This window comes from Pogona vitticeps, chromosome 3 (genome assembly GCF_051106095.1).
Source record: "Pogona vitticeps strain Pit_001003342236 chromosome 3, PviZW2.1, whole genome shotgun sequence".
NCBI classification, from domain to species: domain Eukaryota; kingdom Metazoa; phylum Chordata; class Lepidosauria; order Squamata; family Agamidae; genus Pogona; species Pogona vitticeps.
In genome coordinates this window covers 205263149-205282529 of record NC_135785.1, presented here as the reverse complement: position 1 = coordinate 205282529, position 19381 = coordinate 205263149, and the positions used below count along the sequence as shown (strand labels likewise).

The 19381-nt window shown below is 40.3% G+C and overlaps 1 protein-coding gene across 5 annotated transcripts in view; it reads right to left on the bottom strand.

Annotated features, from left to right (window-relative positions):
- TIAM1 (TIAM Rac1 associated GEF 1) overlaps nt 1-19381 on the bottom strand; it is a 261371-nt gene that overhangs the window by 69992 nt on the left and 171998 nt on the right. For all 5 annotated transcript variants that reach the window (XM_072994076.2, XM_072994078.2, XM_072994077.2 and 2 more), the window contains 5 exons: nt 18135-18307; nt 9575-9808; nt 8078-8263; nt 3797-3943; nt 731-805 (listed from right to left, as the gene is read on the bottom strand). In XM_072994076.2, coding sequence (XP_072850177.2) covers nt 731-805; nt 3797-3943; nt 8078-8263; nt 9575-9808; nt 18135-18307 — 815 coding nt within the window. The remainder of the gene's footprint in view (nt 1-730; nt 806-3796; nt 3944-8077; nt 8264-9574; nt 9809-18134; nt 18308-19381) is intronic.

The following is a 19381-nucleotide window of genomic DNA, read 5'->3' as shown; positions in this document are numbered from 1 at the left end:
ACCACAGAAAAGGGGTTGCATGCCAGGGAGTGGAAAGAAATGGTCCAGTTTGAATTCGATAGATTCTCTTGCCCTTGATGCCTTCCTTGGGTTTCCCCATGTCAAGGTGGAAAAGGGCAGAGAAGTAGAGAGGCATGGCCCAGGACAGCTGGGCAGTACAGCTGTATCTTCACAGCAAGTGAGACCAAAAAACTCCGTCAGATGAGACTTTGGTCAACAGGACAATCATATCTTTAAATTCTTACAACTTGTGGAAATAGGGGCAGTTGACAACATGGTTTTGGGAACATACTTAAATTCCATTTAACATGTAGTTACTATATACAGTACTAATCACTTGTTCCTAAGAGGGAAATGATTGGATCTAACCTTCTTCAGAAACAAAGATCTCGCACAAAGGTACTCTGCTGCCAAGAGAGTAAGAATTCTGTCCACTTTCGAAGCACTGGCCTCATTCATTCACCTGCCAATGATGGCTTAGGAGCTTCCACCTCTGTTTCAGACTCTGAAATGAGCACTGCCAACTTCTCTGCATCTCATGCTTGGCTATGTTTCAAAACAGCCTGTCATCTGGCAGAGCTTTGCTGCCGAATGACTTGCTCTTCCATCAGGATTTCACTTCATTTTACTTTGTCCTAAAGGAATGAGCATCATTCTAAAAACAGACTCACCAGCTAATTGAACTCCTTTGTGCAAGTCATTAACATTCTCCCTGGCTTTTCTTTTTTACCTTGCTTTCCTGTACTGTGTCATCAAATATTCCTTCTAAAGATTTCTTTACAGCATCAGCTCCTTCCCCGAACACCTGCAGAGGCACAAAAGGTGCTATTTTAAAACACAAAAGGATGATGCAAATGTTTTCTAAAATTGGAAATATATCATGATGCTGAAACAAATGAAGGAGTGGGGGAAAGGGAGGAATTAACATCTCAATTAAAATAGGACTGAATTATTTCCTGACTAGGAATAGCTAAATGCAAATAATTATCTTGTCTATTTCAACAAGGCCTAAGTGTCTGATCTAAAGCAGAACCTACTGAGACTCACTAGATACCCAGTGATGTGTAGGGGGTACAGTGATGGACTAGAACTCATGAGACCTAGAGTGGAATCTTTGCTCAGACATGGAGACTCATGGGGTGGGGGTGGGGACAGAGGCGGCAGGGGAAAAACTACTCCTTAAATTTCTCAACTTACCTGGAAAATCCTTTAAAGGTCACTATAAGTTGGATGTGACTTAACAGCCCATAACACAAACATTGAGACTTATTAAGGGAAGTCTGGGGGAAACAGTTCAAATGAGGAGTGGACGAATACCAAGTCAGGAGGTGCAAATGCTCTTGAAACTATACTTAGGTAAAGGTAAAGGTTCCCCTTGACAATTTGTCCAGTCATGTCCAACTCTAGGGGGCAGTACTCATCTCCGTTTCCAACCCATAGAACTAGCGTTTGTCCAAAGACAGCCTTCAATGGTCACGTGGCCAGCGCGACTAGACATGGAACACTGTTACCTTCCCACCGTGGTGGTACCTATTTATCTACTTGCATTTGCATGCTTTCAAACTGCTAGGTTAGCAGGAGCTGGGACTAGCAACGGGAGCTGACTACGTCGTGTGGATTCGATCTTACGACTGCAGGTCTTCAGCGGTTTCCAGCATTACCTTCCATTTTGCATAAAATGTTAAATTTTATGCAACATGGGGCTAGACAATCTTTTTTTCTGTCAAGAAAAAAATTGCATTTCCTAGTGGCAAATCCATGGGTGGCCACATCAGTGGTGGGCAAAGTTGGAAGTGAGCAGATCTGGTAAGTGAGTGAGTCACCTCATCTGCCAGCTTCTCTCTCTCTCTCTCTCTCTCTCTCTCTCTCTCTCTCTCTCTCTCTCTCTCTCTCTCTCTCTGACACCTCCTTTCCCCCCCTTCTTACTTCCCACTCAGCCAAATGTCATGGGATAGATTTTTGCAGAGGATTTTCACAAACAGAAAAAAGGCCACATACAATTGGCCTGAGGGTAATAGTCCTAGAACCCCCAGGCTGCCAATACCTCTCTAAACAATCTCTAATCCCATACACCTATTGAGACACAAAGTTACAGCATTTACCAAAAATCTGCCACATCTAGTCCTTATACTGTGTGTAAATTCAGAATTCATGGACTGCATCAAAATTATATCTGAGCTAAAATTGACACTGGCACTGTATAAATAATTTCTCTACAAAAAGCTTCCTATTCGAATCGGCACAGTTTTGCAAGGAGTCAAATCTATTGAAATTGCCACAAGAGAGAAATGCCTCTTCTTTAATCCTAAAGGATGATTTTTTAGTTTTCTTTAGCTTCCACTGCTTATTTGAACACGTGCTTCTTCAACTTCTGTATTTTGTAGGATAAGAAAGTTAGTTCAGCTTCCTTGGCATAAGTTCTATTGTCAATGAAATGGAAGCTTCTATTCACTTCTACTACTTGACTAGGTAAGAAAGTTAGGTGAGCTTCCTTGACATGTTTTAAGGTAAATCAACAGGAAAATGACAGCCCTAGATATGGTTGGGCTTTTGTTATTGTTGTTTTTTCATTTAAAAAGCCTTGGGATAGTGGAGTTCTTAGCTAACTGTACTCTGTGTTTCTTCTCTACCCTGTTTCAGGAATCTAATGCAAGAAACACCTGTCTGAACTGCAGATGGCTCAGTTTTCAGAAACACAAAGTCACCTTATTTATTCCAGTATGCTCTGCTAGATGTAATATATACCTGTACATCTACCAGTGACTCATTCAGTCTATAATCTCCACTTTGGGATGGAGTACCACTGCAGACCTTTTGGCCATGTCAACATCTGGTCAAACTTCTAGATTTTACTGATTTCTCCTATGGATTTAGATTTTGCTTTCTCATCTTGGACCAACATATATATCTTTATTTATATCTGTCTACATTTGTATTAGTTAAGCATAGCCTCCCCTCCTGCAAGGAAGGGTTACAAAACAGATAAAATAATTTGGGCATGCAAGCTATGAATAGACAGAAGAGGAAGGATATAATTATGGATGAACCATTTTACTGATCTCTAATTACTGAATAACCAAATAAAACCCCTAGTGCTTAGGAAGCAGCAGCATATTCTATGTATCTCAGAGGTTAATAAATCTGCCTACAGAAAATACTGCCCTACAGGGGGCAGAATTATGAACAGACACCACAGGGCAGCTATCTATGCCGATGGCCAATGGAATGCAAAGCAAAAAAAAAAAAAGTAAGAAAAAAACGTATTTTTCTTTTCTGTTAATTCTATAGAGGGCAGATGTGATGAATGAAAGCACCATGAACAAAGGGTATTTGGAGATAGATGCTATTGGCAGAGGTCAACAATATTTTTGCTCTGAGGGCTGCATGTAGTGCTGAGTGGTCAGTTAGGGGAACCTACATGCACATGCATGCATACCTATAAACACATGTATTAGTACACATGAACATGGACACACAAAGAGGATAATGAAGGTGGGGGGAGAGATTGTACAGTTTATACAGTCTCTGCATTGTATATGTTATCTCAAATTAAGTTATTTAGAAGGCATAATATTACCACCAGAAAAGAAGTTCAGTATCTCAGCTGAATGATCTTACATCTTAACTCAGAGCAATGTGCATTTCTGAGCCCAATATCAGATATTTCTTGCAGTGAAAACTTTCTGCATCAGCAAGTAATCCTTCCCTTAAAGAGACTATTGCAAATTCTTGTGTGTGCGTTTCTAAAGCATATCATGGACCTAACAATATATAGCTGTCTTAATTGTGGAGATACCTGGTTAATACTTGGTCTCCCTTGCTTTTTCTTTGAAGTCGTATCCAAACCCCAAAGGGAAGAAAACCGACTTCTTCGCTTGCTTGCTGATCTTGACATAGCCTGTGTTCTTCTCCTGACACCAGATTCACCTGTGCGAGCAGCCACCTGCCGTAACATTAATTAATCAAAAACATTACAAAAAATCAGTTTCCAAGAGCCACAACACATATTTTAATGAGTACCCATAGGTATAAAGTTATACAAACATATTGAAGATGCATGCATACATTCTAGTAGCAATATTTTAGTTGATGTAATTCACTTTAAAAAATGTTAAGGAAGTAACACTCAGGTGAGGTGGGCTGTAAATTTAAATTTAATGAAAGCAAGCTGCTCTCTTCTGTGAGTTCCTTACAAACAACTCCTGCTGAAGATACTGTGTACATTCTTCATTAGCACAGCACCAATAAAGAATTATTAAAATTACTGCAAGAAGATCCAAAATTAGACCAAGCCTCATGGGAGCTCAAAAACACTAAAGATGTCAAAGCAGTACTAACAAAATACTTCTTATATTCTAATGCTAGACAACTAGTAGTAAAAAACATGGTTCACAACACAATCAAAGCACTATGGGACATCTTCTCAATTAAAATTTAACATGTACATGGTTATATTCCATTCTATAGCTGGAAAGGCTCTTAGTGACTTACGTAATTGATTTTTAAAGGCAAAAAAGTCGCATTAAAGACAGGCTTCTCCTTTCCTCAAGGCACATTCCCCTCAAAAGCATATCATTCTAATATAGATAATAGCCCAGTTCTTGGATATAGAGACAACAAAACCAGTGCTTTGCTAGAGAGGTACTAAGGCATTTGATAAACAAAATTGCATCAAAATATCCTTCCCAAGCTTCTGGATCAGATGTCAGTAATGTGTTCACTCCTTTCCCAAAAGGAAAAATCTTTCCTTAAGCCCTTTTTACCAACAGAAGGACACCATGAACACCAGCTTACAATGCCTCATTAGATTAGGCATCCTTCACTCTCGAGAGACTATGGTAAAATGATCTGTATGGAGGACTTGGAACAGCGTCTAGTGTGGCTGAGGAGGCCAATTCGAGAGTGACAATCCCTTCCACACTGAAGACAGATACAGTCTGCCCCCTGTCCAGCTCCCTGAGTTTGCTGGTTTCGGGACTGCCTCTTTGCCTCGGCCTCATAAAAAGTTACATATTATCATCAACAATCCAAAATTGACTCTTATCTCAAATCGCCTGTAGAGAAGGCAGGCTCTTATGCACGTGTTAAAAACTGCTGGAGGTCAGTGAAATCTAGTGCTTCAGGTGAAAAATAAAATGCTAAATGACTTAGGACAGCCCCATCATTTCTGCTAGCTTGCAGTATACATTTGAGGGTAAATGTATACTGAGAGTAAAATGAACAGGGCATAATAAAAATGGCATGTGTGAAATACTGGTCACCAAATTAATGAATGGCAGCATTCACATAAAAGCTGACTAAGAGTTACTCCTATGAAGTGTGTGTCCATGTGAGTGTATGTGTGCAAGCATACTGAGAATTAAGACCAGTGACAAACAATAATAGTAATAGGAACACAATACAGTAGGTTAAAATTGGTTGTTATTCCTGGTTAAACTACCCACACTGAATGAATGGGCCTTATCAAAACAATAATTCTAGAAGTCTCATTGATTCAGTGAGTCTTCTCTAGTTAGGCCAGTTTAATCTGATGCTAGTGTGTGGTAACCTATGAACCTCTGAATAATTCAAGAATCTGCATGATCCAACAGGCAGTTAGTGTGCACTAACTTGTTCGGTCATATTACATCAGTTTGAACCTCTTTCCTCATCTGAGGTTGACAAGGTGCTAGAGCACACTGCATGGCCACCGTAGCCTCCCTAGATCCTTGCCTGAGCTGGCTTTTAAAAGCTGCCACGCCGACAACAATGGAATAGGGCACCTCTATCCTCAGTGTTTCTCTCCTTGAGGATTGGGTTCCCCAAATCCTCAAGAAGACATTTATCAGGCCCATCCAGGGGGGAAAAATTGAATTTGGCAGCAGATGATAGTGACCACTATCACCCTGTCACCAATATTCCTTTTTAAGCAAGCTAGTGGAGAGGGTGAGCACTCTTAGATGAAACCAACGCCCTCAACCCATTCCAGTCCAAGTTCAGGCTGCATCAGGGCATGAAGACGGCATTGGTTGCCCTGCAGGATGTCCTTTTAAGAGAGGGCGACAGGGGTAAAATGTCCCTACTGGTCCTTCTTGGCCTCTCAGTGGCCTTTGATACCGTCAGCCACAGTATCCTTCTGCGGAGGCTCTCTGGATTGGGTATCGTTGGCCTGGCTTTTTCCTGGCTCTGGTCCTTCCTGGAGAACTGTCCCCAGAGAGTGCGACTTGGGGAAATGGCCTCCACACCTTGGGACTCTCGATTGTGGAGTTCCTTAGGGATCAATCATCTCCCCACTGCTGTTTAATATCTATATGTGGCCGCTGGGGAAGTTCATCTGTAGATTCAGTGGCATGTCACCAATATGCTGATGAGATGCAGCTCCATCTCTCCTTCCACCCTTCTGCAGTGGATTGCATCTCGTCCCTTGAGCACTGCCTGGCAAGATGGAGGTCCTTCGGGGGGGGGGGGTACTCCGGCTTTTTGTGGATTGGGTGCCTCTCTTTCCTTTGGGGGTGCTACTCTTTGCAAAGAATGAGGTTCATAATTTGGGTATCCCACTGGATCCAACGCTGTCTATGGACACTCAATATAGTGTCTATGGTTCGGTCTGCCTATTTCCATGTCAGGTAGATTGCCCAGCTGCATCCCTACCTTGACAGCCTTGAAGCTGTTATGGAAACTTCAACAGGTCCAGAATACGGTGGCCAGATTATTGAGTAGAGTGAATAAATATAATCACATCACCCCAATTCTGGACGCCTTACACTGGTTATCCATCAATTTCTGTGTCAGCTTCAAGATGATGGTTCTAATCTATAAAGTCCTAAACGGTTTGAGACTGCAGTACCGGCCAGAGAGTCTACTTCCAACAGTATCTGCCCATCCCACAAGAACATCCTAAGCAGGTTGGCTGAGGATGCTAAATCTGAGAAAGACCTGGAGAGAGAAGACAAGAAACCGGCCGTCTCGATAGTTACCCCTCAGCTGTGAAATGAACTCCCCCTACAATTCATTTGGCCCCTTTAGTGATTTTTTAAAAAAATCACTAAAAAACTGGCTATTTAAGAAAGGCATGCCAACATGTTGTACCTGCAGATTCAGCTAAGCTTAGTTAGCCTACTTGATCCAGCCTGACATTTTAAATGTGCCAAATGTTTATGTAAATGTATTTTTATATTTTGATGGTATTGTTTATTTGTATTTTATTATTATTAGTTCTTTTCTTTTTTGTTAAATTGTCCTTTAAACCTACTGGTTACACATGCTGTAAATCACCCAGAGTGAGTGGCCTTTGACCAGATGGGCAATATAAACACAAAATAAACACAAAATAAATAAATAAATAAATAAATAAATAAAAATAAAAATAAAAATAAAAATAAAAATAAAAATAAAAATAAAAATAAAAATAAAAATAAAAATACAAATACAAATACAAATACAAATACAAATAATAATAATAATAATAGGGTTTCTCCTTAACAATGAATCTGAACAGTATATTAGCCTTTATGATGGTGGTTCCCAAACTTTTTTGGAGTCGCAACTGCCTTGACTCCATCTTGGAGCCTCCCCAGCACCAAAAGAGTGACGCCACCGCCGCTGCCTCTTCTCTTCCTGTGCGGGCAGCCGTCCGGGGACAGGAATGTGGCTCACCCTGGGGTCCGAGCAGGCAGGGCAAGAGGCATGATCCCAGCTGGCATGGAGAGGGACTCACCAGTCAAGGTGGCCAAGGATGGCATGATTCCACTGCACCCCTCGCTGGGTTTGGCAGCACCCCAGGGTGCCAAGGGACACACCTTGGGAACCACTACTTTATGATAATAATCAGAAACACATTTATTTTAAGATTAAAAATGCTTTGTGAAAAGTCAAGGTAGGTAACATTTAAAAGCATGTCTTTCAAAGGCAAAGGAAATCATTTGCCACAGAAACAGCCCTCAGCTTTTTCTTGATAAGACCTCAGCGACCCAGCACACAGTTACCACTGAAATCAGCAGAGGTTGCACAGCAACAGCAACTCGGTTAACCTTCTTATAAAAGTACCAAACAATTTTTATTCTAGCAACAATAACCTCTGGCATCAGTTTAAACTTACCAGTGCGTGAAAAGACGACACTGAAAAGATTCCAAGGCGGCCCATTGCATCTTTAGTTGGACGGCTTGCAAAGGCTAGCAATGTTTTTGGATTTGGCAGTTCTCCTCCTTGGAGGCTAGCTAAATAGCAACGATACCGGAACAGATCCATCTGAAATTGTTCCAGGTTTTGTTCCCAAACAAATATCTATAAAAAGAAAATAGAGATGGGGGGAAAAGATCAGTGGTGAACACATTTCAAAGTATACAGGCAAAGTCATAAAATTATGTCTTTAAACAAAATTATTGTCCAAAATGAATAGATTTCTGAGGAAGAAAAGGGGATATTTAACTTTCCAGATTATAATAATGTAAATATCTTTGTTTTTCGAAAAGGAAGCCATCCTGAAATATCTATTTCTTTGAAACCATACTGGTAAGATCAACATTCTGGCTTTAATTTCCTCTTTCATGGAGACAGATTCTCCTCCCTACCCCAAACTCACTGACCCCAAAGCTGCAACAAATCCCAAGGTTGTCAGAAGCAGCAGCTTAGAAAACCAATGAAATTTGTTATTGTAATAAAGAATAAGAATAAAATATATTGGAACAACATTATCTGTCAGTTACTGAGGAACACCAGTAATCTGTATAGCAGAGATTGCTAGTGGGAAATGTTTTCAATATGTTTGAAATCTCCCTGATCCTCCATATTTTTCTTACAATACTTACAATTCTATGCACATTTAACAACCCTGGCTAAAGAACTAGAGCTCAGAAAGGAGGGATTCACATGCTACTTTCCTTAAGTAATAGTACCAGCCTACATACGCAAAAGGGAAAGAAGCTCAGCTAGGCTTCTTCCTTGCACTTCCTGGTATGTATTCTAAAGACTACAGCCTAAATTAGTAAAAAATAATAATGGGACAGATCTTTCACAAATGATCTTTGGCAAAATCAGCTGAACGTTGCCCACTGTACAAGGTACAGATAATGGCTAGAGTCAAAGCTCATTGAGAATGGAAGCCAGTGTATTTCTTACTCCTGAAATTGCTTCACCATATGCAATATCAAGTGCAAAGAATACATGCTCCATTCAGACATTCCTCTCTATTTTATGTCACCATAGATAGAAGGGAGCAGCCTAGACTCACCCTTGTTTCCAACATAATCATTCTCCTATTTGTGGAGAGTGATGAATCTGCTGTATGTGGGAACTCTCCGTATGAATTAGCTGCTCCCCAAAAATGATGATAACAGAGGATTTCCACTTCAGAGGCATTGTTCTCCGCACAAGTGCAAGCAATGACCCCAGAAACAGAAGGAGACTGGGCTAAAGGACTCTGCTCTATCTATGGTGACTCCTGAACAGGGTTTCAGTTGAGAAGGTAAGTAGAAAGTCTACCAGCTTCTTTTTGTTACAGTAATGACTTAGGACATTCGCAGAAACAGGACTATTTGAAAATCTAATTTATTTCACTGTCATGCATTGCTAATGTATACAAGTAAGGTACAGTACTTGGTCAAGAATGGTCTTCTTCTTCTTGGAGTCTCTGACAGAAGACAAACTGAGGAAATGCATTTCCCCCATTTTCTTCATCTTCTCATCCATATCAATCTTCTGCTCCAGCTTTTTAATTTCTGTTTTCAACAGCTTGACAGTATCTTCTTTGTGGTGCTGCCTTGCTACTGCTGTGGCACAAGCAGAATGAACTGCTGTAATCCAGTTCTCCAGTTCTGTTTGGCTAGAAGTCTGAAAAACAAAACAAAAAAAAAAAAACCAAACAGAGAAATCAGAATTCTCTTAATTGATACAATTCTAGGGTTTCAGTTGACCTTGCTTATATCAGATTCATAAACCTGACAGATGTGGCTATGAGTCTAATTTGCTCTTTTTAACTTCTTACTCAACAGGCCTTAGAATCAGCACTGATGACTACAGAGCCATTGCTAGCAATGGCTCAGAAATTGGAACTGCGCTATCATAGACTTGTGCCAGGTCTTGTAGGCCATCACAACATAGCAATCTTATTCACCTCATCATTGAACACAGTGGTTTAAAATGCAATACCTTTTAGGCAAATGGAGTGCATGTCTGTATACATTTATAGAATAATTACACTGCTAGCTGGCAACAGTACATAAAATACTTAATGGATGTTCTGTCCGTTCATATTGTAACAGTGATGAAAAGCATAGCACTTCCCTACCGAGAAAGCTTATCATCATTTATTGTTAAATCCTCACAATATCGCTGCAAGACCACCATAATTTACAACTGAACGGGAAAATCAGAAATGAAGAGTACACATCAAAAAGCAAGAGATCTGAACAGCTTCACTAGCTCTCTGTTGTGACTTTGAATCATAATGCAATGCTACAAAAGTGGCAGTAACAAATGTGTGCTTAATGAAATAACATTCATAACTGCCACAGATGGTGCTAAAGAGAAAACCTTTTGCCCTTGAATTTTCAGATTAAAAACTGCTTTACAGCCTTTAAACTTGATATAGTGTGCCCTTAAGTGTAACTGGATATTAAAGCACCAAACATCTACTACTATTATCTCCATTGCCTATTTTTCCCCTGAGATGCTGTAGTGCTGGACAAGAATATGAGAAATTTAGGCTAAAATTTAATCATAGTTTCTCAGGCTGACCTATTTCACAGGAGAGGGGGGAATCAGGAGTATTTACAGGAGAATTATTGATTAAATCAGGAGAAGGAGAGCTTGAATTCACTGAAGGAAATGTTTGATACAAGCATAGCAAATATGTATAGGTGAACTCACTGAACAAATTTCCATAAGTCATTGTCTTGCTATTAATCTCCAGTGCCTTAAAGTCAGCTGGGAAAGTTTATAATTATATTGTGAACAGGACAGAACTGGGATCAAATGCATTCTTGACCTGAAATATGAAACCTGACTATAAGCAAATCTTGGTTAGTTTTAACTAAGTTTATTAATGCTTGTAACTACAGTTAAGGATTGTGAAAGGATGGGATATAGGTGAGAGGGAAGGGAGCATGAAATGCATTTCAAATTAGGATCTAATTCTGCGCTAGTCCTGAGCTGAGTAAGATTCAATGCCTGACCCAGATATTTCTTTGCTGAGCCATTTAGCTGGCTAGGTAGCTCAGTGAGAAGACTTAAATTCACCCCTGAAGGAAAAGAGCCAGCTTTTTTTTGGTACAAGGCAATACACATGATCCCAGAACATCCCCAGAAAAGGGGGATGGTAAACCTCTTCTGAGTACTCTATACAGTATATGGGAAATCCTGCTAAAGGTTACCATAGGTCAGAATCAACTTGACAGTCCTTAATTATTATTGTAAGTTTTCCTCTATACCTCAAAAGCCCTCCTGGGCAGCAGCCCCACCACTACCTGCAGTCAGTTTATTGTCAGAGTCCTTCGACAAATCATACAGGAATTTTTTTTTCTTAAAAATTTCCAGGTACTTCATTTAAAAAAATTGGCATTAAAAGACAATGTTAGAATCTAGAATCTAGTTACCACAAAAATTGCAAAATTCCAGATAGGTACTTAAAAAAAGCATTTGGCACTAAAAGACCATTTAAAATCTAGTATCCAGTTATCATAAAATTTCCAAGACCTGAGTATCACCACATACAAAAGCTAGTTACTTGGTAAGTGATCCTGGGATTTATATCAGAAAGAAGAAACTCCAGTCTGGTGTTTTGTTTTTTCTGTATGGCCAGGAATGTTTTGGTCAGTGGGGTGATGATCTCCTTATGTGCCACACTCATAATGTAGGCAAGTGAAGGATGTGCTCTCTATAGTCTCAACCTCCCTTAAGGGCAGGTACAAAGCCTTTCAACAAAAGGGAGATTCTTGTACTTTCCTTCAAGTACAGCGGAAGGGAGGGCCGAGCACCTTGCCAAGGTGAAGGCTCTTCTAAATCCTTTTACTTCCAGAGATGTTAAATAATTTTCCAGTTCCAGAGAGTTTTTGATGTAGGCCCTCATCATAGTACAGGTATTTCATATACTGGAAAGGTCATTTTGACATTCTGTATCCTCAGTTCTCTGCTTAACTAAATTGTTTGCCTGATAAGAGCACCTGAGGGGAAGGGCCACTTTTCAGCAAATAGCTCTGGACAGACTTGACCCAGTTGGATTGAAAGCTGTCATAGAATATTAAAGGAAACAGACCTTCTGGATTTAGATATCCCTTTAGTCACACATATATAGATAGGATACCGTCCCTGGCTTCAACTTTTAGGCCACCTGTCTCCAATCTTACCCTGGCATTAGACATACATTTAGAGACCTGTAAAATAGTTCTCAGGAATTTAGATTTGACTTTTTCTTGTGGTGCAAAATGGGAGCTATCACGGCCTTCTTTGAGTGCTAGTATAGTCTACTGAATAGTGTGTCAGGCTAGGACTCAAGAGACCATAGCCCAGATCCCCACTTGGCCACACAAACTCACTGGAAGACGGCTCTGGTAAAACCACACCTTAAATGTCTCAATATTTCAGAAACCCTACCAGGATTATCATAATTCAGACTCGGCTTGGTAGCACATGGCACACACAAGCCATTTTACTTGTTAAACTTCTTAGTTCTTTTTTTTTTTTACATGTTTAAGTTCAATGAAACAGTCAGATTTTACAGAAATGAATTCTTATTACAGTTTTCCTTTAGTCAACCTCTTACCATATGTAAGCTAGACAATTGTGTTTTGTTGCGCTTTTCAAATGAAACCTCCAAATGAACTACAATGGAGAAGTGTAAAAACAGCATATAAAAACCTCCTCCGTGGCAGAAGTTAGCAAAATTTTCATTTATATTGTATGCAAACAACTGGAAGTGACGCTTAAATTATAATGGTTTACCATATCAAAGAATTCAGCCAACAGTACTGGAAATATTTTGACTGAATGGTCACACAAAGGAACATTACTATTATTATTTTAAGTTCTATTTGGAGGAGATGGAGTAGGAGGAATGTGTTGTTTAATACAGTACTCTGGAACTCAGAAGGATGTTCTGCCTCCAAAGGAAGGTGAATTCTTGCAAAGAAACTGCAAAAGTCTGAAATAGGAGCATGCAATTTTTAGAAGTTGCAAACATCTGTCTAATGACATGTGAATGGCTTTGTGTAGGCCTTATCGTAGCTGAGGAGGAAATGAGTAGGAAGTATATGGCATGTTAAGATGTAAGACAGCAAGAACAAGATTACTATGACATGTATATGAGTTAGTAATAAACTACTGCTATACTGAATAACAATATTTTATATTTTTATTTTGTGTTCAGTCACATCAGCAGCTTCTACTGAATGTAGATGGGGTAATTGAGGTAAGAACTGTTATTTATTACATGACATCAAGTAGATTCTGACTTATGGAGACCCTTGCCATCGTTCAGAAGTGGTTTATCATTCCTTTCTTAGAGGGAATGTGTCTCTGTTGGTTCTGCTGGAACTCTCAGCAGCTTTCAATACCATCAACCTTGGTATCCTTCTGGGCCATCTCTCTGGGACTGGACTTGCAGTCACTGACAGTGGCAACAACTGTCAGTGTGGGAGGAAAGTACAAATGAGCAAGGGGAACATTGGTTCGGGGCAGAGTGGGAAAACAGGATGAGACAGTGGGAAGCAGAGAAGTGTAAAGAACTTGAATATGAGAAAGCCCAGGAGTTGCTGAAGGATTTCCCCAACTTGAAAGTGGGCAGACTGCTACCTGATCCGGCACCAAAGACTGAGGGAGAAGTTGTCTATGAAACACAAGAGTGGACAGTTAGTGTCTTTCCAAGAGGTCAGGGGCAAGGGAAGCAAGTGATCCATCCAGACACGAGATACAGCACACCCCTGAAGGAAGGTGACTGGGCTCGGCATCCATGTTGCAGCACCATCTGTGCAGTACGGAGCGCCCCTCTATGGAAACCCACAGACCGGGAGCGATTTGGCTGAGCACCCCAATGAACTCATTAGACTTTGGAAGGGAGTTTGCGTCACCAAGTTATGGCTTGTTGCCAGAGTTGACCTGTTCCAACCCAATCGTTAACGTTACTGAGAATTATGGAACAAATAAAACTCAAGATTTGAATATGGTGGAAATGTCTCCGATTTTATTTCCCTCGCATAAAGAGGAGTTGCCAAAAGGAGAAACCGAACCCGATGACACTGGATGAGATTGAATAAACTGAAACTTAATCCAGACAAAATAGAGGTGCTCCAGGTCAGTCAAAAGGCAGAGAAAGGAGTAGGGATGTAGGCTGTGCTGGATAGGGTTACACTCCCTCTGAAAACACAGGTACACAGCTTGGATGTGCTCCTGGATTCATCTCTGAGCCTGGATAGATAAATGTTTTCTCGGGGTGCTCTGGAACTATGCAGCTTGCCCAAGACTACAGGAGCTAGGTCTTCTCCTGGAGAGGGGAATCAAACTCCCACCCTCCACACTTGCAGCCACATACCCAGCATCTTAAATTCAAAAGAAATGTTAAGAACTGACTTACTGAAAATTGTAAGCAACTCATCTTGTAAAGGAACTTCCCCTACTTATCTCTTCTGTTTACATATTGTATAAATGGTAACAAATTATGTCAGCAAAGGCATAATATTGCTTGCTCAATATATATGGTTTAGCAATTCTCTGCATAACAAATCAAGCTTCAGCTCAGTAACTTGCAGATTATTTCAATAATTATGTCCAATCTTTTTTCCTGCCTGCAAAACCATCTCTGTTTCACAATCTAAATCCTTCAGATTTACAAGGACTTTAGCTTATCGCAAACAAATAGTTCTACAAATCTGAACAATTTACTAATGTAGTGCCTTATCCTTTTCCCCTCTCTTTTCATTTTGTGCTCTTTCCCAGAAGAGGTTACAGGAAAACCTAGCTCGGATGTCTCAGCGAGGAACTTATAATAAATAAGGCTCTATGCTGCCATGCACTCCATGTGACCTTTACAGTCTTGAGCTTCTATGCTATTTGTTTTCTGAGAATCAAGGTCTCCAAACAAAATGCATCTGTAAGATTCTGCAATAGTCTATGAATATCCAGCTAGGAGGGGGTTTTACAGTATAGACCAGGGATGGCAAACCTATGACACGTATGCCACAGGTGGCATGCGAAGCCCTTTTTTTGGGCACGTGAGTGAGTGGTCCACCCACCTGCCCGTATGGAAAGAAACTTTTTGAAGTGGCTGCAGCCGGGATTCCCCCTTTCTCTTCCTGTTCTGGGTCCGTCGCCATGTTTTCCCCCTGAAACTGCCACTTCCGGTTCTGGTGCTGGTCTTCCGGGTGGCATGGCAGCCACTGGTTTCTCTCCCCCCCCCCCTCTCATTTTGGGCACTTGAGCTGAAAAAGGTTTGCCACCATTAATGCTATACTCATATGTTACTGAAAGCCAACCACCCCACACACCCTTACCCTACCCCTAGCTAGTAGAGCACTCCCATATGGAAAACACATTTCACTCTTGATAGGGATGGATGAACAGAAGAGAGGGAAGAAAATAATTTCTTATGTAAGAGAAATTATGGCACTGCAAGAGTTCTATCTGCAATAGACGTGGGAAAATAAACAACAAATGGCAGACCTGTCAGTGCCATAAATTAAAAAAGAGAATAAGAGAGAAGGAAGATCCATGGAAAGCAAACATATAATTGGATTTGAAGATGTAGCCCCAATGCTTCAGGGGACTCAGGCTGTCCTGCAGGAATCTGTGATTTTTTTTCTTCACTCAAGAAAACAGGCTTGGAACATATGTTGCATAAATAAGGTAAAACAATTCCTTTCCTATATAATATCCAGGACAGAAGTCAGGGCATTAGGTTATTATTCATTGATACATATGAACTAAAGATGTTAATAACTGCCCTCAGTTACACTACATTAATTTGTTATTCAGAACATAGTTCAATGAAAGTTAATGATTTCTATGAGAAATAAGCTTTATTCATGCACTTAGTGCTCAGAGACACTGAACATGTGAAGAAGGCAGCAGGACATTGCAGGACAAGTCTTGTGTCCGCATGCCGCCATGACTATTAGCCACATATCCCACTGGACTCATGATTAGAAGCCATCCAAGTGAGGGCACTTCTTGTTACACAGGTCTTCCTCCAAAGGGACGGGAACATGAATTGACCAGAGGTCTTGTCCCAGTGGAGAAAAGGCTATGTCCCTCTGGATTGATGATAATGATACTCAACCAGGCATGCCTAGCACGTGCAGTGGAGGGATGTCTAGTCCTATGCATTGGCAATCAAAGGGGCCACATGCCTGAATAGAGCAACACAACAAATGCATTATAACTTATAGGAAAAAAAGTGAAACTTTACATCATAAATCCATTTACAACAGACTGATTTTTCTAGCCAAGGTGAGGCACTTCCCAACAGAGAGCACTACATTAGAGCGCTCTAAACCCCTTCTACCACCTCCATGTTTTACTGTTTAAGAGATTTGGAAGAGGAAGAGAAAGCATCAGGAGATCAATGATCAGGAACAGGGCATGGGCGTTTCATAAACAAAATTGTAAAATATTATCACCTAGGAAATTGTTGCATCTGAGGACACTGGGCCAATAAAAATCTGAGCATCATTATGATGAGAACTCTGATTATTCGATAAGCCCAATTACAGTTGAATGTTTGTTTTACTGATAACATGTTCATATTAAAGAGAAAAATTAGGGTGTGTTTTTTTAAAGAAATCACCAGGTTATAATGGAATATTTGTCTAAACCTGAACTGCCTGGCTCCTGGGAAGTGATGTCCTGATTAAGCTGTACGGTTGCATCCTTTAAAATGTATGTGTGGCAGGGGAATCGCCTTCTGGAAAAGGGGGAACTCCGAAAAGATAAAGGAATAACAGAGCAATCACAATGTTTATCACAAATAACAAGAACTATTCAAGTTTTACTTTTTAAATGAGGATCTAACGTTTGTAATCTCAACACACAGAAAAGTATACTTCCAAAGCGAATAATCATAACACAGGGAAGGACTTAATGGAATCCTGCAATCTTGTGGAAGGACCTCATGGATTACTTAGCCTACTGTTTTTCCAACTGTGTTTTGGAGTATTCTCGGAACACTTTGAAGCTTAATGTGAGTTCACTCAGTGAGAGTACATGGCGGATTAGTTTCAGTGAAGACAAGCTTGTTCACCACAACCGCATCTGCCCCTACACAATTTCTGGTGTGAATGGAGTGTCTTCCAGCAGCAATCTCAGTTTACACAATGAAACCAAATAGGTTCAGTCTGAACAGTACATGAATTAGGCACTCTGCATGTGCCCAAGAATCTTCTGCAAAACATAGTGGTCCCTGGAGGCTTTCCTAAAAACATGTCCAGTTGACCAGAGGCTGAAACATCTACTCTTTTGGACACCTGGCCATGCTAACTAGGGGATTTTGGGACTTGCAGTGCAAACAAGTAACTGTTGCAGTGACCTAGCCTAGTGCTATCTGTGGAAGAATATCTGCAACACACATATCTCAGTTTCATCCTGCACCATATGCAACGAAATAATATCTTATGATCTCCCTAGTCAGTTTCTTCCTTGAGGAAAATCACATGAATACTGTCCAGACATATTTGGAAACAGAGATCACAACTATAAACAAAATCCTGAGTATGCTTTATGCTCAGCAGTGTATGGTTCTCTAACCTGATCAGCAGTAAAAAGAATTATTGCACTATAAAGTGTATTTCCCTCACTCCCCATCCCAATCAACCCAACTTTAAAGAGATTAAATGTACATTCCTCGTGTCTCACATACACCCCAAACATTTCCTTGTGGAATGAGACCATGGCCCAGATATGTCATCTCACACTCGCTGATCTACAGAATAGAGTCTGGCATTACAAATAAACTACAAGACTGTTGTCAACCCCAAATGAGTTTTAGAGCTATTTGGTTACATCTTCACACCAAAATGCACTGAATCCTTCTACAGACCACCCACTGTTAAAATAATCAGGCAAGCCAATCATTAGGGGTCATAAGTAATAACCTCTCAATTGCACACGTCTCATTCTGGTCTTTTCCTGAAGAAAAACGAGTATCTAATAAACTAAGGAAGAGAAAACAAACCTGAAACAGAAATGCATCACCAAGGGAATTGCTGAGGCAGAAAACGTAGTCTTTCTTAGGATGCTCAGGCACTGCTTGCACTATGCTGTTTTCAACCCAGACTGCATGTTTTGGGATGCTGTTGTGGTCTATTCCAGATCTGCCATCACTTTCATAGAAGAATAATGTGCATCCTTAAGGAAAACAACAAATATTAGCAACCTATACAAATGAGCAATATAACATTGCAACCCAGGCACAATGGAGTTTTCACTTTTCAGAATTACATGAGGCTAACATTCCTGATAATAAAAATCAGAATTCAACTGACAGAAAAGGGACCTGCAATGAAATCTTGCAGCGTGGGATGATGCTGTTCACTGTCAGCCATGCTCTGCTCCATTATATGCCATTCCATTCTCTCTCTGGGCTGCTCCCCAATTCAATCAGCATTCCAATGCCCATTGAGTATACTGGGTTTTTTTTAATTTTGTTTCCATTTTCTTCCAACAGAGTTGTTATTGTTGTCCATTTGAAAGCCACAGAGGCCCCCTGACACTTTCATGTGATTCATGTGCCATTTGGACACATAAGATGGTGCCATTTTGGTCACATAAAGACTGGCGTTCAGACAACAGAGTTCAATATATAAAGCTATACAATGAAATCATGCAATGACCACGATAAAGAAAGATGTTCAGATGCATCCCCCCCAGGCACTGGCTTTAAATATAAATACAAACCTCCCCCTACCTGCACTCTCCTTTTTGGTCCAGGACTATCTGCTTTCTAACAAAAGCAACAGTAAAAACAGCCTAGACTATAAACTTTGCTTTATTTGTATTAATCACAGCAAGAGTGCATATTATTCCCAATCCCCTATGATGTTCCAGATCTGTACTGGTTCACACACAAAAACTCTGAAGTGTTTTTACAACCGATATGCAATTCTGAGTCCTTGGTAACTCATGTTTAAATTTATTTATATATTTTAATTCAATATTTTATTGATTTAATTTATTTTAAATAATACGCCAATAAAATGGAGGGTGGATGCTGCTATTTTAATATATGAAGCAGTCCTGAGCAGAAGGAGCTCCGGAAAGCTAGAGGAGGCTTCTTGATTCGCAACAGAAGGACGCTGAAGCTTATCCTATCACATTTTCTACACTCATATGGTTAAAACATATGGCAAGTGCTTTTCATTGGACATAGACCACATTAGGAGAAATATCCTGACAATTAAGAGCTGTTCCACAGTCCAAGAG